The sequence below is a fragment of the Penicillium cataractarum genome (assembly GCF_028827025.1).
Source record: "Penicillium cataractarum strain IBT 29864 chromosome Unknown utg000008l, whole genome shotgun sequence".
Classification (NCBI taxonomy): Eukaryota; Fungi; Ascomycota; class Eurotiomycetes; order Eurotiales; family Aspergillaceae; genus Penicillium; species Penicillium cataractarum.
In genome coordinates this window covers 4,539,700-4,566,811 of record NW_026622744.1, presented here as the reverse complement: position 1 = coordinate 4,566,811, position 27,112 = coordinate 4,539,700, and the positions used below count along the sequence as shown (strand labels likewise).

The 27,112-nt window shown below is 45.2% G+C and overlaps 6 protein-coding genes across 6 annotated transcripts; 1 reads left to right on the top strand and 5 right to left on the bottom strand.

The window, feature by feature from the left end:
* Positions 1–2,996: 2,996 nt before the first annotated feature.
* N7496_010687 (alpha/beta fold hydrolase) lies at positions 2,997–3,842 on the bottom strand (the record flags this gene model as incomplete). The annotated part of the gene is made up of 1 exon (XM_056703600.1): positions 2,997–3,842. The coding sequence occupies one exon, from the start codon at positions 3,840–3,842 to the stop codon at positions 2,997–2,999; it is 846 nt and encodes a 281-aa protein (XP_056552600.1).
* Positions 3,843–6,132: 2,290 nt separating this feature from the next.
* Positions 6,133–6,783, bottom strand: N7496_010686 (uncharacterized protein; the record flags this gene model as incomplete). The annotated part of the gene is made up of 1 exon (XM_056703599.1): positions 6,133–6,783. The coding sequence occupies one exon, from the start codon at positions 6,781–6,783 to the stop codon at positions 6,133–6,135; it is 651 nt and encodes a 216-aa protein (XP_056552599.1).
* A 4,549-nt stretch (positions 6,784–11,332) lies between these two features.
* N7496_010685 (MFS transporter) lies at positions 11,333–13,122 on the bottom strand (the record flags this gene model as incomplete). Its single annotated transcript, XM_056703598.1, has 2 exons — positions 11,333–12,514; positions 12,604–13,122. The coding sequence occupies 2 exons, from the start codon at positions 13,120–13,122 to the stop codon at positions 11,333–11,335; spliced, it is 1,701 nt and encodes a 566-aa protein (XP_056552598.1).
* A 3,458-nt stretch (positions 13,123–16,580) lies between these two features.
* Positions 16,581–16,909, bottom strand: N7496_010684 (uncharacterized protein; the record flags this gene model as incomplete). The annotated part of the gene is made up of 3 exons (XM_056703597.1): positions 16,581–16,608; positions 16,688–16,698; positions 16,751–16,909. The coding sequence occupies 3 exons, from the start codon at positions 16,907–16,909 to the stop codon at positions 16,581–16,583; spliced, it is 198 nt and encodes a 65-aa protein (XP_056552597.1).
* A 3,199-nt stretch (positions 16,910–20,108) lies between these two features.
* On the bottom strand, positions 20,109–21,710 carry N7496_010683 (uncharacterized protein; the record flags this gene model as incomplete). Its single annotated transcript, XM_056703596.1, has 6 exons — positions 20,109–20,211; positions 20,275–20,606; positions 20,661–20,701; positions 20,758–21,123; positions 21,174–21,592; positions 21,643–21,710. 6 exons carry the CDS (start codon positions 21,708–21,710, stop codon positions 20,109–20,111), a joined length of 1,329 nt encoding a protein of 442 aa, XP_056552596.1.
* A 3,216-nt stretch (positions 21,711–24,926) lies between these two features.
* On the top strand, positions 24,927–25,717 carry N7496_010682 (uncharacterized protein; the record flags this gene model as incomplete). The annotated part of the gene is made up of 3 exons (XM_056703595.1): positions 24,927–25,408; positions 25,461–25,582; positions 25,659–25,717. 3 exons carry the CDS (start codon positions 24,927–24,929, stop codon positions 25,715–25,717), a joined length of 663 nt encoding a protein of 220 aa, XP_056552595.1.
* Between the last annotated feature and the right edge of the window lie 1,395 nt (positions 25,718–27,112).

Genomic DNA, 27,112 nt, shown 5'->3' with positions numbered 1-27,112 from the left:
CGCAGCTTTGCGTTTCTCCTTCTCTTTCAAGTTTCCGAGCACTGGGTCGTATGGTGTGGTTCTCATCCACGCAGACCATTTTTTAATAACCGCAAATGCATCTGCAGCAGAGATCTGGAACCATTCTCGATGCTCACTCAAACACCCTGTACAATCAACCTGGACTTGATAATCAACCAATTCCGCATGGCATAATTCCTCAACGCGCCAGGCATTCGGCACTGAGTTCACAGATTCAGGGGGAGTAGGGAATAGCACCTTCATTTCCCTGTTGCAGTCAAATACCAACGATCGGAGGCGCTCGAGAACGGGTCTAGTCGTATATCCTATTTTGATATACCCCGGGTTACTCTTTGCTTGAAAAGCATAGATATATCCGCGTTTCCGATGCCTTGAACTCAGATTTCGGCAAAGTTTTTCATGGACATAGTCGTTCAGGGTTTTTGTGCCGCGTCTATTCCTTCTTGGAAGGATTTGAAAGGGGGTAGTGTCAAACCCCTCCAGCAAAACCAAGGCTGAATCTTCCTGTATTCTCAAGCTTGATATTTGTTGACCCTTCAAATCAAACTCGTCGCAGTCCTCGGTAGATTCTGAACCTAACGACTTACATTCAGGTTCATAGGGTACCTCAGACCGAGTCGGCAGTCCCACACCGAAGCCTGCCGTTGTGCAAATTCCCAGGATTTCGGACTTCCAACAATCCCCTTTTTTAAGATGCATGGTAAGCTCGTGGTCGGAGCAGCACATATTTTTTTTTCAAAATTCCGAGATGATAGTCAATATCTGAGACTCTGTGGTACATACTGAGCCTCACGATTTCGTCAGTTATTCTCTGGAAATTTTGAACCTTTCGGCCTCCGATCTTGTTCGGATATGGATTTGACTCTGTTTTTGCACCGCATAGAGTGGAAGCAGACCCAAGTAATTCCGTGACCTGCACCTCGACATAACGCACGTCACTAGGCTGCACCGGAAAAGCAGCCATCCATTTTGTCTTTCGCGCATCTTCTTGATCTTTGCGTCGGTGGGAATGACAATTCGCGAGCGCACTAAGCTCTTCCATCTTCAAGATCAATTCTGGAGATTCCTGGTAGAGGAAAATCATGGACTTAATCAAGGCCTCAATTTGATCTCGATTCTTTCCGGGTATCGAATTAGCGCACGCTGTTCCTGCCCGTGTGCAACGCCGCCCACACTTCCAATTCCGAAGACCAAGCCGAGTTCTTAAAGTACACGTTTTCACCAAGGATTGGCATGTTTGAAGCTGTTTTTCTTGGCAATTTGACTTGTGCAAATCACCACCAGCATTTTTGGGGGCAGGGCGGTGCACCAGGGTAAAGCTGGCTGATGTACAGCAAGGAACAATCGAGGGACTGGGGCAAGCTGGAGACATTCTGATTTACGACTGTATTCTCACCGCTCGCCTGGGCAGCCAGATTACGCATCTCCAGGTAGAGCCAAGGATGATGGAAGGCTTTAAGGCTTTTAAAAAACATTGAGCTTAATTGTCTCCTTATTAATAGGAAATTCAAAAAGGCGAGCGGGATACACTAGACCACGAACGTACATAGATAAGGCACTGAGGGGCAATTCGCCAGCCCCGCATTTCAGGCCCAGAGACGGTTATGGGGATAAGGTCAAGTGTTCTTTTTGGAAATGTTACAGTACGTGGCTACACGCTTATCTCCTTTCATACTTATATTCTTGGCGCTCTCGCCCGAGAGAACAAGTCCAGCCTCTTCATTTTCGAAGAGACATGGTAAGTTGAAAGTCTGAAAATCAAGGAGACTTTCCCAGAGAGCAATGGAGCCCGAGGCGCACTTTTTCTCGGAACCATACAAGGCCTCCCATAGACCCACCGGGGCGCCAAAAGCGCCAGGAATCCTGCTGCGAAGAGCACCCGTCACATGAGGTGTTGGCTGCCAGCCCTTTCGCAAATGTCCTTTCTATACCCTTCCAGTTGGCACTGGCCATCAACAATCACTAGTGAAACTTGGCACCTTATCTAACTTAGGCCTTCCTTCTCGAGAGAAATAGGAAACAAAACCATTCAGTGTTTAAACGGAGCGCTTTGACCTGTCCAGACATATTAGTACATATTCTTACTCACATACTGTAACATGTCTGCGCCTCTGAGACTAAAATTATCTACGGCTAGCCAAAATAGGCTTCAGTCTAAGGCAGCAAAGCGATTTCAGTCAGCCGCCTAAAATGCCCGTCAAGCCTCACGTACGTTGAGATTGTTTTTGTGACACCCAAAACATCAATTCCGACTACAATCATCACAAAAAAAGATCTATTGAAAATGTAAACCGTATTGTGTGACGATAATTCCTCTCAGGAAGCGATCGCTCGAGCTCGACTTCAGCGAGATTTTCTTTCTATGATCACGTCTGTAATCACATCTGCAAAAAGGAGACCAAAACTGCTTAAGAGAAAGACCGAAAAGCTCGAAAATTACCTGAGAGATTCATTACTGGACATCAATTTCCAGATAGACGGCATGTCACCCTTGGCGAAGGCGACATCGGAGTGGAGAGTGCTCAATGAACTGTTGCAGCACAAAGGAATCAACTTGAATTTCTGCAACTCTGACGGCCGAACAAGCATCTTCTCCGCTGTGGAATGCCGTCCTACTGATTCATTAAGGCTCCTTATAGATAAAGGGGCTCTTCTCGACTGGGTGGATAATGAAGGCCGTACTGCGCTGTCACTAGCGGCAGAGCTTGGGCATCTTGACCACAAGTCCAGTGCGTTATAGCTTGGCGGGTAACCTCTCATATAGATAGAACAATCTGTCGAGAAGCTGATTAAGCTCTGAGGCAACAAGATCTGGCCGTTCTAAGTGTATGAAGTGACCGCTTCCTCTTGCAATAGTAGGACCCTTACGAAGGTTCGGGTCAACAAGTTTGGAAAATTCTTCGAGATACTGGAACCAATTTGGCGAATTGTAATTTTGGGTCGTTCTCTCGTCTGCACCTGTTATCTGCTCTTTGTCAGTCCTTGGACGTTGATATTCCGATTCCCCACATAGCAAGCTTGGTGTGATTCACGATGGATCGACTGACCTTCTTTACCTGCTTTGCAAATGGAACCGGATCATGCGCCATTACGGTAAGCAGCGGGGTACCATCAGTTGGACCCTCTAGTTTGGGAGCACCAACTATCGGGATATAGTCTGAAACATTGCTCCACCTTAATTGCTCACCGTTTACGCTGTTCGGGTTGTAGACACTTGCTCGCTGTTGCTTTCTTGCCCTTCGCAAGAGCTCGGCCGTGACCCCCTCGGGCAGTGCAGCCGGTGAAAAGTCTAAAGTATCAGGGTCTGGATACCAGTTCTGCCCATCAGAATTTGTGGGTGCTCCATCGAGCACAAGCAATGCGGCCACGGTTCTCGGGTATGTCTTGGCGTAGAGCTCCGCGATGATAGCGCCCATCGAATGGGCCACGAACACTAGTCGCAGAGCATCGATCTCAGTTGGCAGTACGGCAAGGTGCCGCTGTGCTATGCAGATAAGCAGTTCTCGCAGGTCGTGAACAGAGTCCATAACATCGTGCGTATCCTTTGCGCCTTTGCCTTTGTCTGTCGGATCCGGACCAGTTGCACCAGAACCAAAGCGATCGTAAAGGAGCATCGGGAGGAGGGGCTTCTGCTTTCTCTTTCTTGCTATGGCCGCGAGCGTTGGCAGCCAGACATTCATCGGATCACACAGACCGCTGCAAAATATCACGAGGGCCTTGGATCCTTGGAGCTGTTGAGGACTCTCGACGAAAGAGTACATTATAGGAACCGAAGGCTTAGTTGGGATGATCATCTCATGCTGAGGAGGCACCGTTGGCATGCTGAGCGAACACGGTATAGAAAAAACAGTCGAAGAGTTTATTAAAAGAAAATTGAAGGGTTTGCGCGTTGTCGACTTGGTCTTCTTGTCTTCTTTTCTGGGCTTTTTTATCCAACCCATCCCTGTGTATGGTTTCACTATTTATTTGTATCAGTCAGTCAATTGCAAAATTAGGTTGCATTGCTATATCATTGGATACGAGCCAGTTACTACTCATGAACAGGAACATCAAGACTTGGAGTTGATCCACCTGCCACATTAGTTAAGTAGCCAGGTAAGACCGCTAAGCAACCTCCAGTCTGTCCACTTGCCCCTCTGAGTAAGTCAGCTCAGTCAGTGACCGCTATTCTTATGACAGCTTTTTTTATGGCCGCTATTCTTATTCAACTATTTTACGTACTCAGTCTTTTGTATTCCATATTCCAGCCACAATACCTTTTTTAGATCATGTTCACGTTCAGATTCATGATTGTTGTGGAGTCAATCGCACGATAAGCATTTCATACAACAACCAGGGCATCTACATCGGCCTATAGGCCAGCATTATTTACTCTCAGTCGTTAACAGGCATCGTGAAAATGGCACTTTACGTTTGTAATTTTCCGTGGGTACATTATCGAAAAGGCCCGATTCAGGTAGCTACTAATCAAGACTGGAGTATTTTTCGCTAAGCTTATTAGAGGTTTTAATTTGTAAAATTACTGGTAAAGTTGTGATTCTTTCCTTTAAATGCCGCTGAAAGGTTTATTAGAGACTACGTATACACGGATATTCGTCGCCTGGAGACAAGAAACCTCGTCGTATGTCTGCTCATTGGATGACACTTAACATAAGCCCTAACAGTAGTACGTCCGTCGGAAAGGGCCGTCGCCATTGTTGCCTAGCTAGGACTAGCGGTAGAAGCCGTGAAATAGCAAAGTGGCGGATGCATGTGCGGACCGCGGAGACGAAAATCAGATAAGCGGCTTCCGTTGCAGTAGAAATCGCGCAGCACCTTACCCCATACAATTTAAATGTAAAAGGGGAAATAAAATCTTGCTATGAGCGCCTAGTTAATCATCTGCACTCCCGCTCACGTAAGTCTCGAAGGGACTTATTTGAATAGACTCAAATACTAATGCAGATTTCCGTCACCGACAGTGCCGGCTTCATCGGTGAGGGAGGGCAGTCTCAAGGCGATCATGACTACGAGTTAAGTTCTCCGAACGAGTGACAACCAGAGATACTGAAATTATACAATATTTGCGATATTAAAATCTACGTCTCAGAAAAGAAAACAAAGGTTTGTATAGCATGGCGGCCGTTTTACAAGGATACCAAAAGCAGACTAGCGGATGTGCGGACTGCCAGATGTGCGGGCTAGCGGGCTGGACTTTGTACACTTTGTGGATGAAGTTCGCACTTTGCCCCGGTCCAGGCCTGTGGAGTCATGAAAGTTTGGAAAGCGTTCATGGTACTCTAGTCTCTACTCACGGTTCAGTCGAATTGTCTAAAAATGAAAAGACATTAGCGCCACAGAGGTCTATAGTAGAGACGGTGTTCCGCTCCGCCGTGTGTTCGGTTCGGGTGTGAACTACGTTATACGGATATCGTACGATATCTATTTAATATCCGTATATCTGTATATCTATAATACTCTGAAACTTCTAAGTCTTAAATTAAAAAAGAAGCTGAAATTTCTCCCTTATGTTGTAGAATATAATAGTAATGAAATGAAAAGTTATATTAATTAGTGTATCCCTATGTTATGATACTAAATACGAAAATATTAGTGCATTTTCTATAGAGTTATATTATTTTATGTGTGTTCAATAGGAAATGAACTGACTTCGTTGAGTAGGAATATATACTTCTACAACAACGCCATAGACAAATAAACAGATTAAGATTACTGGCTACTAGAACGCAGTAGCCTAATATCTTAGGTTGAGCAAGGCAAACTGATATAACTTATTTCTTAATACAGGCATGTTTCTTACTATTTCAGCAGGGAAGTAGGAGAATCTCTTAAAGAGTACTGGTATAACGAGAACTCACGTATATTAACATTAAAAACAAGTATCTGTCAGCGGCATAAGAGTTACATGGTGATCTATAATAGGATAAACTAGCGATATTTATGCAACTGCGGATATGCCGCAGCCTATTAAATGTATTTGATATCTCCTATGCATCGAATGATTGGAAGAAATGTGCTGGATGAACCCCCACCATCTATTATTACACTAAATTAAGAACACAGATAAAACAAATAGTAATATTCTTGACGGATTCTGAAGAAGAAGTTCATTTAAGCTTTAGCGATTTGCTCATGCACATTTCGCATCACACCCTCCAGATTGTCATCATCATAGAGCAGCCCCTTCGTCATCGATAAAAGCCCACCATCAGCTTTATTGATCTCCAAAAACTTTCCCTGCGAGCTGTAGATGACTTCTCCGTGCCGAGTCTCATCAGCGAAAAGCAGCACCACATTCTGCGCAACAGCCTCAGGCGACTGAACTGGCACACCCATAGCCTGAATAATTTCCATCGGGGCCATCCGTGTCCTAGTCCAAGAGGGTGCGACCGCGTTCAATCGAATTCTACCGTCTGCTTCAAGCTTGTGCACTAGACCACGGATCATGCCTAAAATACCGTGCTTGGCGATTGTATAGTCGCCAGCACTGAAGTTTTGGAAGGAAACAGCAGAGGCTGCGAGGACAACACTGCCTGTTTTCATCATAGGACGACGGCTTGCAAGTTGTCTCATATAGGCCTGCGCCAAGTTAATTGTGTATAGTGGGCCGATGAGATTGACATTGATAGTTCGGAGAGGGGGAGGCTCGAGTTGCCCGTCGTCGTTGAGTTTTATACCCCAAAAGTCCGTGGTCGGGCCGACGCCAGCGTTGGCAAAGACGTGGTCGATACCACCGAAGATTTCATCCGCTCGAGCGAACATTTTCCGAAGGCTTTCCCAGGAGGACACGTTCACCTCCAAGTAATGAACTTTTTCGGTGTCTTTGAATTCGGGACTAGGGGAGTTCAGATCTCCAATGACGACTTTGGCGCCCAGGTCTAGACATAATTGTGCGGTCGCTCTGCCAATACCAGATGACCCACCTTGACTTGTGAGTTTGGGTTACGGCGAATTGGAATAGAAGATGCCGACTCGGTCTGAGGTACCCTATGAATCTGAATGTAAATCGTTAGTTCAGAATCTACCGAGCACTGCGACGGGTTTTATTTGAAGGGATAATAAATATCAAGCTTGAAATTTCCAGAAGATTCAGCCTTGGTTTTGCTGGAGGGGCTTAACACTTCCTTCCCTCTTTGAAATCCTTCCAATAAGGAATAGACGCAGCACAATAACCCTGAACGACTCTATTTATGGAAGAATATATCGAAATCTGAGTTCGCGGCGTAACTAGATATGTACAGTAAACTCCCGTTTTCGGCACTCCCAGGTTAGGCACACATTTTTATTAGGCACCAAAATCTGTTGGATGGACCCACTTCTTAGAGTTTTCCCATATATAAGAGGCCAACCGGCACACCTTTTTGTCTGGCACACAAAATTCTCTTCAATTTTTGCTTAGTCATATAAACCGACCAATCAGAATGCAGGATTTTTCCCCTTCCAACCCTTCCACCCCTTCTTCGGTCGCTCTTTCAGCTAAACTGGCTATACCAAAACAACCCAACAAAGGTATATCCGATGCTCAGAAAAAAGCATTACGTATCTATGCATCGGAGACACGCCCTAAACCTACTCAGAGAGAATGCGCTGAGTGGTTTTTATCTCAATTTAATCGTCATATCAACCGTGCGACCGTCTCCAAGATTCTTTTATCTAAATACGAGTACCTTGATACTGGTTTAGCTGGTCAGAATAAACGCCCGTTAGCATCTCGGTGGCCTCTATTAGATAAGGCCCTATATATCTAGTAGCAGCGTTACGAGAATGCCGGTTTTCCTATAATAGGCCCATTGATTTAGAGCAAAGCCGTCGAATATTGGAAGAAAATACCCTAGTATAAAGATCTCGACCCGCCACTTTTCTCTGAAGGGTGGCTATTACGGTTTAAATAGCGCTATTCAATCCGATATTATACCTCCTATAGCGAATCTGTATCGGTTCCGGCTTCGATGTATTCCGACATAGAAGCTATTCGGGCTATCTACGACTAATATTAGCTAAACGATGTCTATAATATAGATGAAATAGGTCTATTCTGGCGTCGAATGCTAAATGGGGGTCTATCGAGTAAGGGTAGTCCTAGTTATAAAAAAGATAAGACTAGGATTACTCTCGTAGTAACGACTAATGCTACTAGTTCAGATCGAATGCCTCTATGGTTAATAGGTACTGCGAAGATGCCTCGTGCTCTACGAAAACTTAATATCCTAGTACTTGGATATGTCTAGCGATAGAACAAGAACGCATGGATACGCGGTAATGTTATGTAAGAATGGTTCCGCTCGTTTTATAGGTATATTGGTATATAAAGACGAGTCGTGCTATTGCTCGATAACTTTAGCGCGTATCTCTCTGCGCTTGAATATGCGCCACCGCTGTCTAATATTAAAGTCGTTTTTTTGCCACTAAACGCGACCTCGGTTTACTAGCTATTAGACTAGGGTATTATCAGAAACCTTAAGTACTATTATCGGAAGAAATAGTTGATATAGATAGTTAATATAATAGACCGCGGCGTCGATCCTACGTAGAGAATAAGCCTCTATTATATACTATATTGGATCACCTAGGCTTAGAGACGTGACGTCCTAGATGAGACTATTCAGAAGTGCTTTATTAAGAGCACGCTTATTAGTCCTAGCACTAATGAGATGAATACGTCTCCGTCTGAGGACCTTCAACTAGGTGATTTATACGCAGAGGTGACCGACCGGCTTCCTGGTACAGAGGTTATGGCATTAGATGAATTTCTAGACCCTCCAGGAGAAAACATCGACGTGGAAGAGCCTGATTTATCTGATATTATCGTTCATTTTTCAGAAGAAAATACAGGTGGGGATAATGGGGTTCAGGATAGCGAGGACGACCAGGACGAATATATATTCGGACCACCGCTGGATATCCTCTCGCGTGTTGAAGCTATTGAATATATGCATAAAGCTCTTCAATTTGCCCAGCACCAAGAGGGAATTACTGAGAGAGATCTACGTGATATAGAGAGGATCGCTCATCTTTTTTCTCGATTCGAGATCAATGGGAGGAAGCAGAGAAGGGTGGATGACTACTTTAGACCAAAAACAGACTAGTTCTTACTAGATGAGGTTTAGCGCGATATTAGTGGCACACTTTCATTAGGCACATCGGAATTCTGTTGCACGGAGGCCCGTGCCGAAAACGGGAGTTTACTGTATATGCTTTTTAAGCAAAGAGTAACCTAGGGGATATTAAGATAGGATATATAACTGGACCCGTTATTGAGCGCCTCTAATCGTTGATATTTGACTGTAATAGGGAGATGAAGGTGCTATTTCCTACTCCCCCTGAATCTGTGAAATTAGTTCTGAATGCCTAGCGCGTTGAGGAATTAAGTGTTATGCAATAACAATATTACACGCTACTATATATATTGGCTCCTGAGTCACATCCGCTGATCGCGGATATAGTGGTCTTTTTGGCCTAGTATGATCATGTGACACAGGCATGTATCGTAACATTAAGCTAGGCGGAATTGGTTGATTAACGTAATTCACGGCCGACCGGGTCACCTAAATCAGAAAGGGCCAATAGGATTCTGCCCTCTTGATTAGCCAATTTATGGCTAGATTCAGTGCGAATTGGTGGCATAGTAGGTGGTTGAATCAGGTAGGTTGGTAGGAATACGCGATTTTGGATGGGGTGACCCGGTCGGCCGTGAATTACGTTATAGGGCGTTTTAGTAGGTATCGAGACTAGCTCTAGATCTCTGCCCTCGTTCTATCTCTATGTACCTGTTAGACCTTAGATTGTGTATTTCCTAGATAATTAGTAGCTCTTTAGGGTTACCTTTGTAGTCATAGCTAGCGGATCTCTACTAATCCTGATTTTGTATATATAGAACGAGCGCAGGAACAATACTAAGATAGATAGTATCGGAGGGAAGCTTTCCTACACGCTTGCTCCGAATCCCTTATCGTGTGAGACGATAGCTAACGGGAAAATATTTATCTGGATTCTATGCTATTATTCGTTAGAGAAATATTCTTCCGTTCTTCTATGTGCTTATAGTGAAGGGGCTTACCCGGTACTTATTCTGGCTTATCGACTCCTTTATCATTTTGCTAACCTCCGCCTTCAACTAAGTATCCTAGTGGACATTGTCGTACTTTTCTAAATCAACCAGTAGGTCAATCTCGTTCTCAAGGTGGGTGTGGAGATCGGCCATAAGGAGTCGATGAGGCTCTTCACCTTTTCTCTGTGAAGCTTCTTTTTGCCCTTGATAACTTCGTTTAGATATTCTATATATTGATTGATGCAATCGTAAAACCCGGTGTGCTCCTAGGAATTGACGTTCATCAAACCCGGCACCCCGGCGGTTTTGCCTATAGACGGAAATAACTTAATATCCTCACTGTTATGATGCTCATGAAGTATCTCCGTGCACTGGAACGCATAGTTTGCGAAGTTCAGTTTCTTGCGTCGCAACATTAATGCTCTAGTTTTACACCGAATTAATTGGACGTACTGTATCACTCAAAAGGCGGTAATTGGTTTTTATTCCGACATGGCAGCAAGCCGTGTTAAGTGAATTAGTTCAGACAATTCCACTTCTATCGAACTGGGCCTACCAGAAAGTATTGCGGTAGATCTACATTGAGAGATATGCATCCTAGGGACTAGTCTCCTATTTAAAATTGGGAGAAAGTAAATGGCCAACACACACACTGCGTCAATGCCGTCGAAACCTTGCGCCCATGTAGTTTGTAGCCCTAGGGCCCGGTTGCACTTTCAACTCTCGCCAACAGTCTGTATGGGCTCGGAAGACTTTAACGGGAGGATACGCTCTCACTGCAAATGTAAAATCGTTCCGCAAAGCCACAATATTCTCAATCCCTATTGCTTGGCCGGAATTCGTGTGTTAAAAGGGGGGAAATTGTAATGGAAAAAGAAAACGCCTACTTTCATTTTTCAAGAGAGAGAACTATTGGAGGAAGGTCAGTGGCTGATGGGAATGGATAAGATGATGGAATTATACAAATTGGTCTATGGACTGGAAGTTACAGAGTATAAAGTACATATTTGTATGTACTACAGTTCCTAGTTCATTCCTTACTGAAGAGAAGGGGAAAGAGCTGAACACGCAAAACTCAAGAAATCAGGCACACTCTTCGTGAGCGCTTATTGGCCAGGGACTTTGAAGTTGTTGATTCCGCAGGCTCGGCTCGGCCCGCTGCCACCAACTTACGAAATTTTTCGCCCATGTCAGCCGCTCCTCACCTACCCAAATCCAATGCTGATGCTGATCTTGCTGATCTGACTTTCTGTGTCATGCATTTCAACCATCCAGGTTCACGGGAAACTTCTCTCGAATGCGCTGTCCGTACCGTGAGAAAAATATCGGGACCGGCAGGAATGCGAGCGCAATGAATCCCAGTAAAGAATTGCCCCAGCCAAGACCAAGAGCCTTGAACAATTGCGGTCCAGCCAATGGAAGCACAGCTCCAATTAGAGATCGGATAGTCGTGAGACTCGCGTTTCCTGACGCGGCATATCTCGAGTAAGCGTCGATGATATACGTTTGGACCGGGAGGAAAACCCCCATCATCCCTATACCGTACGGGGCCATGCCGATAATAGGCACAATCCAATGCGCATTTTTTTCCACTGACCAGCCATACCAGAAAAAGCTGATAGGTAGGAGGCTTGAGAAGGCGATCATTGCCGGTAAGCGCATCTCCGGCTCATATTTACCACCATTGCGTACGGTGAGCTTCAGGACAACACGGTCATTAGTCACGCCGTATAAGATCAATCCAATAACGAAGCCGAGGCCAATGCCTAGAAAAGCTAGGCCTGACAAGCCTGTGGAGAAGCCGTACTGACTCTCAAATACTATCGCAATAGTCGTAAAGAAGAGGTAAAGCAGACCGTAGACAACAGCCACATAAAGGGACAGGAGCAAGACCATGGGCGATCGAAGTAAGAGAACAATAGGCCGCTTCAAGCCACGTTTCATAGTCAAGGAGAGAGAAGCTCGCTCCACACTCGTCTCATAGGCGCTTCGAAGATCACTGCGACCTAGCTCCTTAGACAAGTGTTCAGTCTTACGACGGATAAGAACGATAGCATAGGTCTCACGGTTCAAAACTTCAATGCCAAATGACACTAAGCCAGCCGCAATCATAACCATCCAAAAGATCCAGCGCCAGCCAATTGTCTCTCCCATAAAACCACCGGCAATAGGTCCAACAACAGGGCCGATCAAGGGACCGCAACTCCACAGGGCCGTAGCCAGGCCCCGTTGCTCAATTGGGAAAAGATCAGCAATAAGACCCGCTCCAAGGGTGAGACAACCCGCGCCACCCATACCAGCAAACATGCGACAGATGATTAAAGTCTCGATATTCGGGGCTAAGGCACAGCCAATCTGCCACAGCACAAGAAACCAGTTTGCACAACTAAGCACAATTCGACGGCCGTAGATCTCGCTCATCGGGGCGAGCACGAGTGGGCCGACCTAAATCGTAAGATTGTCATGTCAGTTGAATCTAGGCTCAATAGATCAAAGCTACAAATAGGAGACTATATTTTCAAAGGCCGACTTACAGTATATCCGAGCAAGAAGATACTAACACCTAGTGAGAGAACGGTCTGATTATCTTCGTGCAGATCGACTGCAACATAACTCACAGCAGGCGAAAATGCACTTGATGCTAGAGGCGAAATGAACGTCATGGCAGTCATCAAGGCCAAAAGACCCCATTTCTGACTCATGGCGAAGTTTTGAGGATTCTCGGGATCATCTTGGCTATCCCAGCCGATGATTCCCTGGTCTAGGTTTGTGATTGGGAAGAGTTTTGTTGTGATTGTTCGTTGTTCGTTCGCTTCGACGTCTGTTGCGCCCGAATTGGCATTCAAATTAACTCTGGTCAAAAATTTCGGCGTGGTTACTGATTGCCCGTCGGTTCCCTCCTTTGATCTGCCGTCCTCCGATTTCGTGGCTGTTGGTCCATCGGGCTGGGGTGTGTCGTCTGAGATATTGAAGTTAAGCGACTCGTCTAACTTTTCCGAAGAGACGGACTCTGCAAGAGCCTTCTCCGAGGGTTCGCGATTGGTGGACTCCATAGGCGTGGCGAATGTTAATGCAAACCCGGTCTGGGTATCAAAGCTAGGAGCTTCTGCAGCTCTCCAAAATCCTGTATAAAACAATGGACAATAATGTCCTAAACAAAAGAGGTGTCAATGAAAGTTGGAAGTTGAGAATCAAGAAACAAGGGCGAATGAGCATCAGGGCACGAATTCTGGCTATATTTATGACATGTTCAACAGCGGCAAAAAAAGATATGCGGACCCTATCATGCACTTAGGTTGAGGCAGGTCTGTCGGATTATGCCATGCGGCCGCTAGCGGACCCTTCGGTAATACTGTAGATTATCTCCGTCAATTGGAGAAGGATTGATGGAGATCTTCAATTGGAAAATGTGGTTCACTCTTTCTGATGATCAGCATGCACCACCCTTTCCTCAAATAGGCATGTGGATAAAAGCTGAGCCAGTTGTGTTACATCATTGCGGCCTTGCCTGATTGTGGCAAGCCTTCAGAGGGATGAACGATCTCTAACAGTATTCTCATACGTCAAAGAATACTCAGAATTTGGGTTCGTGGCGAATTGGCCAAGAAGAAAAAGATTATTCTTGCATTGGCCGCTCTTCTCGGCAGAAAGTCCGAAACACCAAGAGATTAATGGCAAGTGGCTCGAAGATGTGGCCGCAAGGTATGGCACCACAGCGGTAAGATACCTGAAGATAAATACGGATCTATTTACCATGATGATCTATCTATTCGCGCAAGTCACTTACTGTATCCTCCACCCAGTAGTTGGAGGTTCACCCTCTCGCCTTATCAGAGGCTCCAGCCCAAGAATGATAGCAATACCACTAGGATGTCTATCGAGATATGGTTTGAACAGAAGTCTCTGGATCTTTCTAATTAAGCATTTCATGTCACTAAGGGGTGTTCAACTATCTATGGGAACAATTAAGTGCTGGACTGGAAATGCGGGCTGACCGCCTCCTCCACTTGACTCAACGCTCAGGCAAATGCGGGAACATACACTTTCCTAAACAGAGATATCAATTGTTCAGCATTTCGATTCCGCTTCATTAATCTCAGAATCTGTGAATCTATCCCCACAATCATAGCTATCGGCAATTGATATAATAAAGTCAGTTATAATGGCCTCCAGTACAGCACACGGAGATATCTTAACTCCGGTAGACTACAGTACAAAAATGTTGGGGTAAGCCTGGACTTTCTTTGAGAAGGGATGCCAAGCCCAGGGCCGACAGGTAGCCTATGCCCAATTCGGCCAAGGTTCCGGCTATGGTTGCCAAGTCTAGTCAGTTAAACTAGTTAAATGTAGCTATCGGAAGGCAGAATTGATTATGTGACACGGATATTACATGGTTGCTGTGCGGCTAGCAAAAAGCTGCTGCATCCGTAGCAGTTCCCCTCACGTATTTCCTGGCCGATCGGGCCACCCCAAAACACCATACTGGAGGCAGATTTTTAGGGTCATTATATATCAACAACGATAAGTTATTCTTATGTGATTCTTGGTAGAGAACGTTTTCTGATAATTGGAAATAGTAGAGCACAACTAATATATTCATAACACAATTATTTACACGTAATACCAAAAATACGCTACTTCAGACCGACGTAGATGTATTTATCTACATTGTCACACCCTGAAATATTTTTAGCCTTAAGTAGAATACGTATTATGGTATATTAAATCCTAATATATCTTAAGACGAGATAATCAGCTTCGAGCGTTGAAATATCAAGCTGTGAAATATTACATTTAGTATGGTGTTTTGGGGTGGCCCGATCGGCTAGGAAATACGTTATCGGAAATGCTGCTTATTTAATCATGTCGCACACCAATTGGAGGTCACGAAGTCTGATATGCCCCATATCGCCCTTTGCTGGCAATCTATATTGGCATAATCATTACTAAGTGGTGGATATATAGCAATGTAATCCACGCCCAGTCGGGACTAGACCTGGACAGGAGTCGCGATTCTCCAGGTCCGGTTCGGTTCTAGGTCCTTGGAACTATTAAGATTTTGTCGCAATTTCCTTCAAATATTGGTGCTGGAAAAATGGTGTCGCCCTGACAAAAATATATCGATCTCAAGGTCAACCATCCACCCCCATTACTACCTACTACTACTGATATCTGACGGTCGTACCTTTGTAATATTTTCATACCATCTATAAATATATCGAAATTACATATACAGTACTAATGTTACATAGCAGATAGTAGTATATTGCAGTTTATTCTACCGTCTAACCGTCTAACGCGCGACATGTGTATATTATACATAATTATTAACAGAAGTATCTAGCTAAAATAGGAAATTTCTTGGCAGAATTATGGGCTCCAGTGTCCTGCAGGCGCGAATTGGGAAGAACGTAAAGTGCTCGAAATTCACGTTAATAGTCGCGTGTGTCCCGACTAAACCTCGACATGGTCCGGTTCCGGTTCTCGAGATCGGAACCTGGAGTCGGACCATACGGGTCTCAAGTTCCAACCTTTAGAATTGGAACCGGACCAAGAACCCTGCAGGTCTTGCATGGAGCATTCTCTTAATTCCCGCAGCCGGTGCGGGAGTTGAACAGCTCTTTAAATTATTATCGTCGAGATTCGCTTAAGCCTCAAAACTATTAGTGATCTTATAAAGTTCATGTGTACATTAAATTTTGATATCGAGGACGATCAACGTTTGTTGATTAATGAGTGTCTCTCCTATCAGGAGAAACAGGCAGCGATAGAGGAACATGACAGAAAGAAGAATAATTTCATTCCAATCAATGACGATGAAGCTGATGATCTAGCATTAACTCGATCACAGCCTCCGGTTTAGCCCTAAGTAAAAAAGCGCCCGGTAACTGGCGAAGGAGCGTGACATCTGAGCTGGATGAAGAAGAGAACAACGATGATGCTGAAGGTCACTTACCTGATACACAATACCGAGTATCAGGGAGGTCCGAAAGCGCTCCGAGCGTCCCGATGGGTATGAGTTGGGCTCGGTGTAATGAAATCGATCGAGTAGATTAATGAAAGAGACTTTTAAGTCGGTTTCTGTCTGCCCTCATGAGTCCATAAGCGTAGAGCTGTAACGTAAATACTCAAAGTACAGCCAAACGCTGCGCAATGTATGCGCACTAAGGCAAGTCGTAAGTATACTATGTTTGGCCTTTTTGACGACCCGCCCAGAGGGTCACACTGTTCGGAACCTGACCCTCAAAAATAAGGGTCAGGGTCAGGGCTAGGATCGTGAGGGTCACCCGCGGGTCGTGCCAAGGCCTACTTAGGATAGACTTTTCGATACTCTTCGTTGGTCACTAGGAAATATCTACTTCCGCATTCGCGACAGCTGCCTCATTTAATTCACTGATATTCAATTATTTACCTCGTTCACGGTATTCCAGCATCGTATATAACACAGGAGACTCTGACTCTCTTCAGACAAGGTTCCGTTATCCACGAATTGAACTCGTAATACTGGCCATTAGCCCTCCAAGACCCGCCCATCTGCCCTGAGTCATACACACATTGGTTGATGATATTCCTGCTGGCGTTAGAATACAAACATACGCAAGGTCTATTAAGACTTACTCGGTGGCGTCCTATTAGAGATGATTAGTTAACTGATATTCTTTGATAGGATATAAATCATACCCAACAATCTTTGAACCCGCCGCTTCCTCCATCCTTCTGCCGCTTGAGCTGGACGTTATCGGTCAACGTGATAGTTCCGTGCACCGTCTTTGAAGAAGACGTTGTACAATCCTTCTGGTATTGACAGCTTCCACCTCCAGATGAGCTGGTCGAGCACATTTTCTGACGAGCATCCCAGTATGCGTCCCCGAAATTCTTTCCTAATTGACTGACCGGGGATTGACCAAAGCAATCCGCTGCAAGAGCAGACACAATGAAGCAACTCAAGGCCGAAGCAGTCAGAAATCTCATTCTGAATCACTGAATAACCCGGAATAAGGGAGAGCAGACCTAGAAATGTGATTGGGGTACAATATCGATGTTTCCCGTGCTTTATATACCCATTAGCTAGTCCCTGTGAGCCTCGGTATGCCTTTACATAGTGCTATCAATACTCCGTACAGAGTCCGCCCCACCTCGCCTGAGCCTTGAGTCCGTGGCGTCCAATCCCAGCACTACTATAGCCACTAGGCCTGGACTCTATGCAAATTTCTAACTCAGTATCGATTAGCGATCACCACAGTCCGCTCCCGCGGTTAAGTGAGGGGAGCATTCAGCCGTCAAGGATATGAAAAGAGTAATGATGATGTTCTTTCAATAAGATAGTCAAAAAATTACCGTCGAAGAGGTACCATGGGCTTCGTAGGTGGCTCTTTTTACCATTGTACAGGTTGTTTATGGAGTACCGGCATTCGGCCGAGGAAAACGGCAAAACGACAACTATATAAAGACCACAATTATCTAAAGGGGAAAACGAACACAAAATAGTTCTCTTGAGGCGATAATCACATAAGACGATAACAGGCACGGAGATCGTAGAACGCGGTCCCGTACTCAAGTAACGGAATAACACGGGTAAGCAGATCCTATCGCAAGAAGCCGACATTCAGCAAAGGCTTCTTCATATAATTTAACAAGTTATTTTATTACTCCCACGATCCGCTTTTGAATACTTATATACTTGCAATCTCTTTATAGTTTCCACAATGTCTTCTACGGTCCAGTATATGGTCTTCACCAGACCGGCTCGCGAGCACGCGATACTTTGACATGAACTTGAACAACTCGGGTCAACTTTCTTTTCAAATATTCTCGATGACGTCCACCCCACCACTATTGCCCCGCGCTGTTCAGAACTCGCACCGAACGGAATATCCAACAGTCCAAAGTCTGATTACTCTTGACGAAAATTGTTATTTAGGATTCGCTCCAGGTGATATCGACAACATCCGGAATTGGTCAATGCGCCGTCGAACTGGTGTGAAGGTGGCCGCGGTGCCATTAGTCGTGAATGCTATATTCGCATCGAGGTCGCCGACTGGATGTTTCCCGTCAATTTCAGAACATCTTGGTGTTTCCAGTGAAGCTGCGGGCTTGACCATAACACTATTTTTACTGGGTTATTGCGCTGGGCCCTCGATTATCGCTCCGTTGAGCGAGTTTTACGGACGCCGCTATATCTTTTATACGAAATTTTTGCTTTACTTCGCTTTCACCTTTCTTTGTGCATTTCCGCCGAATTTTGCAGGCATGTTATTTGGTAGATTTCTGGTGGGAATATTTGTCTCAGCTCCATTGAGCAACCGCCCCGGTATTTTGGCTTATTTAAGGAATCCACTAGAGTGCGCTAACGCTATGGCTGGTTTTTTAGCAATGGTTATAATCGGGCCAACATTAGGGCCGGTGGTCGCAGGTTTTCTCCAGCTCAAAAAAGATTGGCGGCGGCGTGTCAGCTATTATGATGTTGACTATCCCTGAAACTTATATCAAAAAGGCCGATGTAACCTTTATACAAAGAAACTAGGGTAAGAAAGTGTGAAAGCTCCGGTGGAGGACAGTGACCGAAACCTAGTGGGCGTTTATAAGATTGCTCTTACTCGACCGTGGATAGTTCTGTTCGACCCGATCTCTCTGCTATCTAACATATGTTGTTCACGATATACCCTATTGTGGTTCAAAAATAACAGGGGTGGAAACCATGGTGTTGGGCAGCTACCGCTACTAGGTACTGTCATAGGTACTCTGTTCGGTGGTGTCATTGTCCTGGTCGATACCCAGGTACGCCAGAGGAAGATTGGACTAGGTATTATCAAGCAAGAGAATGTTGTGCCGGAAGACCGCTTACCGCTTGCAATTGGTGGAGGTATTGGTTTTGCCCTGGCTATGTTCTGGTTTGCCTGGTCCGCTAAATCTGAGTTCGTCCCCGTGACTTGGAAAAGCACTACTAGCGATAAGAAGCTAACCTCTTCATAGCTCTGTACACTGGATTGTACCAACTACTTGGGGGGCTTTCCTTACGAGTGCCCTCTTGGTTATCTTTATCGGGTTGTTGAACTACCTCGTCGATGTTTATCAGATATACGCTGCATCTGCAATTGGTGCGAATACAATCGCACGTTCGGCCTGTGGGTTTTCTTAGGGGGTTTTTTAAACCCTAGAGGCATTCCCTACCTTGTCTGGCTCACCTAGCTTCATCTCGCTATGAATTACATAATTCTGCTTCTTCGTATCACTGATTTAGTCAATGTGAATTTCATCAAGCTTTTCATCACTCTCCTCCTTCGCAGCTTCTATCTCTTCATGAGAGAAGATGTTGGACTTTAGATAGTGGCTATAAGCCCCGTCGAGTGCACTGTAGTGTAATGTCCAGTCGGGGTAAAGCAGAACCTTATCATAAGATTTTGTAGGTTCGTGCTATATAGAACAAAGATCCACGATGGTATAGGATAACTTTATGACAGGAAATCAATATGAGTCACACTTAGTCAACCTAGCTCTAGAAACAGGTGGCATTCATATCTTTCTTAGACATGCTAAAGTACCATAAAAATCCCGAAATAAACATAAAGGCACACGAGAGAGTTGGAAATCTGGTTGCTTTTTCCATCTGACGTGATAGTTGATCACCATCATCGTAGCTGTCTACCTGGTATGCAGTATTCATCCAATAATACTCGCGTACATAAGCATGCATACATTTAGTGCGGGGCTATTGCACAAACACATGTTGGCAGTATGTTAGGGTCAAATCGTACGACGGCTACATATGATTATAGAAGCCAAAAAAGCTAAGTATAGACTTTGTATAACTTAGACTTCTAGAATTTGTTAAATGAATCGTATTAGAAAAAGTGCTTGCAGCCAGGTAAGGAAAAGACCCTGGGGTGAGGATTGTGGGTCCAAATTCTGCCTATATAATGCTTCCCTACACAGCCATGCAGTGAGGGATAGGTAGATGCTAAGGTAAAGAATCATAAGAAAAGAAATTATGCTAGCTTTCGGTCATGAGTTTATCTAAATGGACTCCAAGACACAAGAATTAGTCTGAGATCAATTGAATATTCGCCTTCTCAAATGCCGCACTTCTCCCCGGAACCTTCATTAGTTTCTTGTTCGCTGTTTCGGTCAATCCAATGAAGTATCTAGAAGTTAAGACAGTCAGAGATGATACTTAAATGTACATCAAACTCAAAGTAATAACTCACTTGCTCTCAAACAACATTCCCAAATTTCCGGGAGGTATCTTCTCTGGCACCAGCACCTTTTCAGTCGCTTGTTTCCAGCTCTCTGCGTCCGCTCCATGGGCACACATAGTGTTGGCTAATGAGAACAAGCCTTCTAACTGTGGAGGCAACGGAGTAACATCAAATCCGCCTTTAATGAGGAAAGCAAACTCCGACATAGTGTTGCGATGGAAGTATGGCGGACGGTAGGTCTTCTCCATGACAAGCCAGCGAGAACCAAGGACTGCAACGTCAACGACGGCTTCTCCTGGAACAGATGAAGGCGCAGTGAGGACTGTGAAGATTGAAGGATCCTAGGAAAGTCAGCAAAATTTGCTAGTTTAGTCTCGTGAACAGCAAGAGCTTACTGTGTGATCGTATGAGATTGAGCCGATAGTGTTGAATTTTCCTAATTTCGGGTCTTAGTTACCTATAATAGATATTTAGACGCAAGTTTCACTATACCTAGATCATACTTAAAAGGGTAATATGTTCCCGACCACCCAGCAACGTTAAAGATACTACCCTGATACATAGCGTGGTGCATCTGGCCAGCAAACTTAGCGATAATCTCCGTATCAACATCAGAGTTTTCGAAGCTAGCAGTAGGAATCTCGAAATCACGAATATTTGCAAGGCCGGTAGAGCCAATTGGCCCAAGCTCTGGTAACTCGAAATGGCCCTCGAACAGTTCGAGTGCAAAGCCTCGCACCTGACCTGCTGGGAGCGAAACGTGGAAACGAATTCCTCGGGGAACAACGCAAATCTCCCCAGATCGGACGCGAAGATTGCCCATTTCCGTGCGTAAATCGAGAGTGCCCTTCTGCGGAACTAAAATACTTATAAGACAGCGTTGTAGATAAAAGGGTTAGGAAGCGTACCTAAAAGGATATCTCCATCTGCGCTATAGAATGCCTGGTTAGGTGGCATTGACTTTCCAGCTGTGAAGGCATAGTATGCTAGTCCTTGTTTCATAGTAGGATCACCAGCGCCTCCAATCAATTGAAGACCAGTAAGAAAATCTGCTTCCTCGGCAATTTGCACAGGGGCCCAGGTAAACCGATTAGGAGAATACTGGTACTTCAAGTTCAAGGTATTGTTGAAATTGAACGGATTAGCTTCGAGTAAGCTAAAATCTTTATGGCATGTCGATGGAAGAAGCCGGTATAGCCACGTTTGCTTTGAGTCCTTCCTCGGCACGGTAAAAGAGCTTCCGGAGATACGTTCAGTATAGAGCCCGTGGGAGGATTTTTGAGGGATATTAATAACCGATGGAATAGCACCCTCTACTGCTTCAGACCTATACTTGATCAGTAGCCATAATAAGGCACTAGAAGAGAATCCGCATACTGGTGAAAGCCGTTGAAGCCATTCAAGTATTTGAGGTTATCATCGATCTTGAACGTGGAAGTTGTCATGGCTGCTGCTTAATTGGTGAAGATTTAGTAATGAAAGAAGTTTTCTTTGTTCTTCAATCTCTATTTTAAAAGCTGGCGACCTTGAATATAAATAGTGGCCATTTTCCGGTTCCCGCTAGCTGAGGTTCGGCTAATGTGTTCGAAAGCTTGCCGGCCAAAGGCACCCGGCATCGAGCTGTTTCCACTTTCGGTAGCTGCACCAGTTCTCAGCTATCAATCATATGTGTGTTTTTGAAAATTTCACGCATGCAGTAGGAACTAATTATTAATTTTTCAGGATATAAAAAATTCAGTGGAGAGGTGGGGCGTCCCATTTGAGCCCTTAAATTACCTGAGACATTTTCCTTAGTGCAGGATCCTACTAACGAAGACATATAGATTTTTCCTCTTTTACATTCCTAGTCTTTCTATATGCTTCGAACCCTACGAGATAGAATGTAGGACCTTATTTCATTCCTGAAGGAGCTAGTCAATTAGTGACATATCACAAATATCCCATATTAGCCATACAGCCGCACTTGGTGCCACCACGTTTTCATAACAATCTGTCAGCAGGTAAAGAGTCAGGTGGACAATTTTCAGCTGTCAACATAAATTATCAGCTGAAAAATTGTCAGCATGGAAAATTGTCAGGGCGTGAGCTAACGATCTACAGTGACCACGCAAAAGTTTGGACACCTCAGGACCCACATTTGCTGGTACCATAATATATGCCGGTCGTAAATACTCCCTAAGCACCTCATGATATCAAAACACTTCCATGAAAAGGTTTCTTAAAAGAAAAAAAATTTCTGGTAAGCACGAAAGTAGATAGGTTGTTGATAACTCGTGATAATATCGGCTTTTCATATCTCTGCGTGTTCCTAGCACGGAGGTTTAGAAAGCGGTATGTACTCTATATTAGGCGGTCTGTAAGGGGGTCTTTAGGGGGTGTCCAAACTTTTGCGTAGTCACTGTATAGTGAGGTTCTACTCCGTACTTAGTTACAGGTTTCCAAGGGACGGGTGTGTTAAAAGCTTTTGTAACATCACTGTAGGTAGGATGGTAAGGAGACGTGATTTTGGGTGGGGTGGCCAGCTCGCTTGCGTGATCAGCTCGCTGGTTCTTTTACGGCCACCAGGGTTGGCACTAACTAGTCTTTAGTCGAGTCGCGGTTCTAGAACCGAACTAGACCTAGAGAATTGCGGCTCTTACTGAGGTCTTTTCACGCAGACTTTGGCAGTAAATTAAGTAATTAAAGTCGGGGGAGGGGGAATTGATACGGACACATACTTGTACGGAGTACACAGTGTTTCTATCAGTTCCCGGTGTTGAGCTATTGTGTTGCGTAGTCACTGTACCTTGCTCTACTCCATCTTTCTTTGCTGCTCGCGGGATATTTGCGCCTCAGTCTATTCAATGATACGGTATCTAAACTTGCTTCAATATAAACTAGTGAGCGCAATGTTTGCAAAACGCCATGATCGGAGGCTGATGTTCTTGGCAGGCCGTGCAAATTCCTTATTGGGTTAGTGGCAGTACGCCCCGACTAACCAGACTTTTGACGGTATTGGTGGCGGCAGATATTTTTACTCAACTCGATGCAAGAAAGATTCTCTTTTTTTTTCTTTTTTCTCTTCAAAAAGAACGGTGTCTCAAAGCCCGTCTTTCTAAGGATGTAAGAAAGAGGAAGAACTTCATGCCATTCAAGGTACTGTATTCACCCATTTTCTACTAATATTTGTGTCTTCCGGCTCAGTTATGAATTAGGTAAGCGGGCCAACGATGGCAGTGAAGAGAGTTGTCGTGAAAAGTGGAAGTGAATATTACAGTGATATGGGATTGTCGAGTCACCCAGTTTTCCTTTCAGTTTGTATGTAAATCGAGGGTAACATCTTGACTCCATTACACCGCCCAGGGACAGGTCAACTTGCCCCTTTTCCTCCTACATGGAGGATTTGGACTTAGTCTTTTTAATCAATCAACTCTACATGACTCCGATAGCTCCCATTCGCCTACTGTCTTACTAGTCTATACGATATCGGATTGCTTTGATAAGAGCTTTGACCTTTCGAGTTTTTGAAACACTCACCGTACGAAGTATATTTGGTTCAGTACGGTGTACATGACGTCAAGCCAAGCGATCATATATAAAATTACGAGGGCCACCTGAGGATCTGAAAGGACTACGGTGTCTAGGGTCTTCAGGTTGGATGCTCCCTATCCGCACGAAGGCGTTGTACTAATCCCACGAACTCCTTACCACTGTATTAAATCTTGCAACGATGAGAGGTGCTCTACTTGACAAGGAGCATGCAGCGAAAGCATGTGTTGCGTGTCGGTCTAAAAAGCGGAGATGCGACAAGGTCCTTCCAGCTTGAATGAGGTGTACACGGTTAGTAGAGCGTGCTTACCATCCTTCCATAACAGGTGTTGATATAATTTGGTTCGGCTAGCGTGTGTCAGAATTGCCAGTATGATAGCAACGAGCCAAACTCACAACGACTTTCGAGAAGGGGCACGAAGGCAATCTCGAGCTCAAAGTATGTGGCTTTCATGATCCCCCTTTCCTCCAGAATATACAGGCTGTCTCAGCGGTCCCTTTGGCGCAATAAGCCCTCAGCAAGTCGTACCTATCGACCAAAACCCGACGAAATCCAGCCTATCTTGCTCAAAGTGTAGGACAGGGAAGAGGCAATGTAGCAGACCTGTACCAGCCTGCACACGTTGTATTCGGTAAGCTACCTAGTGAAAAATCGATTACGCCCCTCTGACTCCAAAAATAAAAAGAACAGGCAGCGTTTGCAGATATGCGGGCTCGCCACTTGCAAACTCAGCGCAAGCCTCTACTTCACTACAGCCCTCAGACAGACCTGCAGGTTTGCTAGAAAGCCACCATGCTCCCAGACCCTTTGCTTATATAAAGTTTACTCTTTCTAAATCTTCGAACCCGACAAGCGCAATTGATAGCAAAACCAATGAAGACCTCACAGCAAATGAACTAGCGAGCATTTCCTCCTCAGAATGTCAAGGACATGAAAAACAATTTCCAGTTACCAGGCGGATACCGAGTCTGCTGACGATTGATCATGATAGCCACCGCTTCTTAGACCCTTTCCATACTTATCCATCTCATCTGGACCGTGAAACCATCACTCGAACCTTTCACTACTGTGAGTACACCTAGCAGGGGGATTGAAGCTATCATGCTGACAAAGATTTATAGCTATTCAAGAAATGTGGCCGGAACTTTTCCCTGGTATGACGTACAAGGGTCAGAGCTTCATTCACGAGTGGATGAAATTGGCCATGAAATGCCCACCTCTATTCAGCGCGTGGCTCCACTCGGGTGCAGAGCACCTACTCATCCGGCAGAGAGCATCTGGATCACAGAGTCCCACGCACCAGAAGGACACATTCAAACTGCTTTTTATGCGACAAGAGGCCCTCACGGCCCTAAGAAAAGCTGTGGATGACAGCGGTTCCAGCACTATCACTGATGAGATTATCATGGCTGCTTTTGCCTTGGCGTTACATGCGCACGAGCGAGACGAAGGCGCGCGGATGAAACTGCCTCTTCTCTCCAATCTGCAACTTTTGACGCGGTTTACGGATATAGTGATTCTGGATGGCCATGTTCGGGGACTACGGTACCTCGTGCATGCAAGAGGTGGGTACGATAAAATCGAGATGCCAGGACTTTCCGCAGGTCCTTTGACGTAAGTAAACCCACATGCTATATCTCCGACCCTTTAGTTAATAATTTTAAAGCTGGGATCTTCTCACGGCCAGTAAATGGCTTACACGGCCTTTCAGGCCACTGCAGACGGCACTGCGGTCTGACAGTGCTGCTGAGTTCTTGACCAAGTTCGAAAGCACCAACATTGGAATGAGTGATTTACAGTCGCTTCTCCACACAAAATTTCCTCGGAAGGCGATGTGGGTATTTCACGCTCTTCGCGGTTATAGTTCTCTGCTGCAAGGTTACTCTGATGGACGTCACCTACTGGCTCAAGAGAGACGGCTAAATATCGACTGCTGACTCTGGTCCGCTTCGATATTGGGTGCTACGGCAGCGACCCTGGAGTATGTCTGTCATGTCCCTGACTCCGAATCGGCAGCTTCATACCACTGCTGACCAAGCCAGGCAGCCTGTCGCGGCCAGTCCAATCTGGCACAGAGAAAGTGTCCCGCGATATCACATAAGATGGATCGTAATATCAAGTGTCAACTGGCAGTCCGGCAAGAATTGCCAGTTGTTGCCTTGGAAATTGGTTTCGCTCTTGCATGGTGCACCCACCTTGGTGGTTCCGCAACAGATTCGAGCCTCAGTAGGTTGACTGATGCCCATCTCATTAGGAAAATAATCCCAATCTCAAGAAGACATAGCTTCGTAAGCTGGAAATGACAAACGATTCAATAATGGAAATGGGGTGGCTGAGGGAGCTGAGATGCCAACGTGGGCCACCTCTCGTGCGTCCTGTTGCTGCCTCCCGCTGTGAAGGAATGCGCCCCTTTCGTAGCGGAGGCCTGGACCATTTTGAAGTAAACAGAGGCGAAAACCCATCCACGTAGTCCTGGAATATCCTGGCAGGTCATACCCCACCACAAGTCACTTTCAGCTTCTGACTATCTCAGAAGAGCTCCTACAATATCCCGGGGCCCCTGGAGCTCAGAATCATGATCTCCGGGGCGGACACACTGTCTCCAGGGACGTAGAATTGGCTCTCTGGAGCTGTCTATTTAGAAAAGAAGCCTCAAGAAGCCGTGTCCAATATAAAAGTCTCAGAACCCCTCCTTAAAAGGCAGTGACAAGTTCGTCTCATTCCACAAACTTGCGCTCTTCCGCATATTCCTCGTAGTCTACAAGAGTTATCTTTCACGATGGTCTGTCCCATGTTACTACTGAAAAATCTCAATTCTTTAGTGAAGGCAGTTGATTTCCTGCAGGCAATCCTCCAAAGCCTACCAAATCAAATTCTCGTGCTCGTTGCTAGTCAGCTGAGCGTCCATGACACGATCTCCTTGGGCAAATCATGTTAGAATCTTTACTGCAGGTTGCAGCCCAGCATCTTCAAGTACAACATTCGATACCAGAAAAGCAGTCTCCTGCATCTAGCGGCCAGAGACAATGACTATGCCCGGGCCGAGCTCATGCTTCTTTATGGTGCCAATTCCAACACCTTCCTGCATGGAAACCCTCCTTTGATGAGAGCTATTCAACAGGGATCAATAGATGTTCTCGAACTTCTGCTCAATCATAAAGGAGATTGACCTTCGGATGCAAAATCGAGAGGGAGAAAATGCCCTGACGTACGCCGTCAAATACGGAACTTGTGCAGGCAACGGAAGGCTGTTCAAGCCCCAACTTGATATCACAATCCGAGACGAACACGACCGATCTGTCTGTGCTTCCTGTGGCC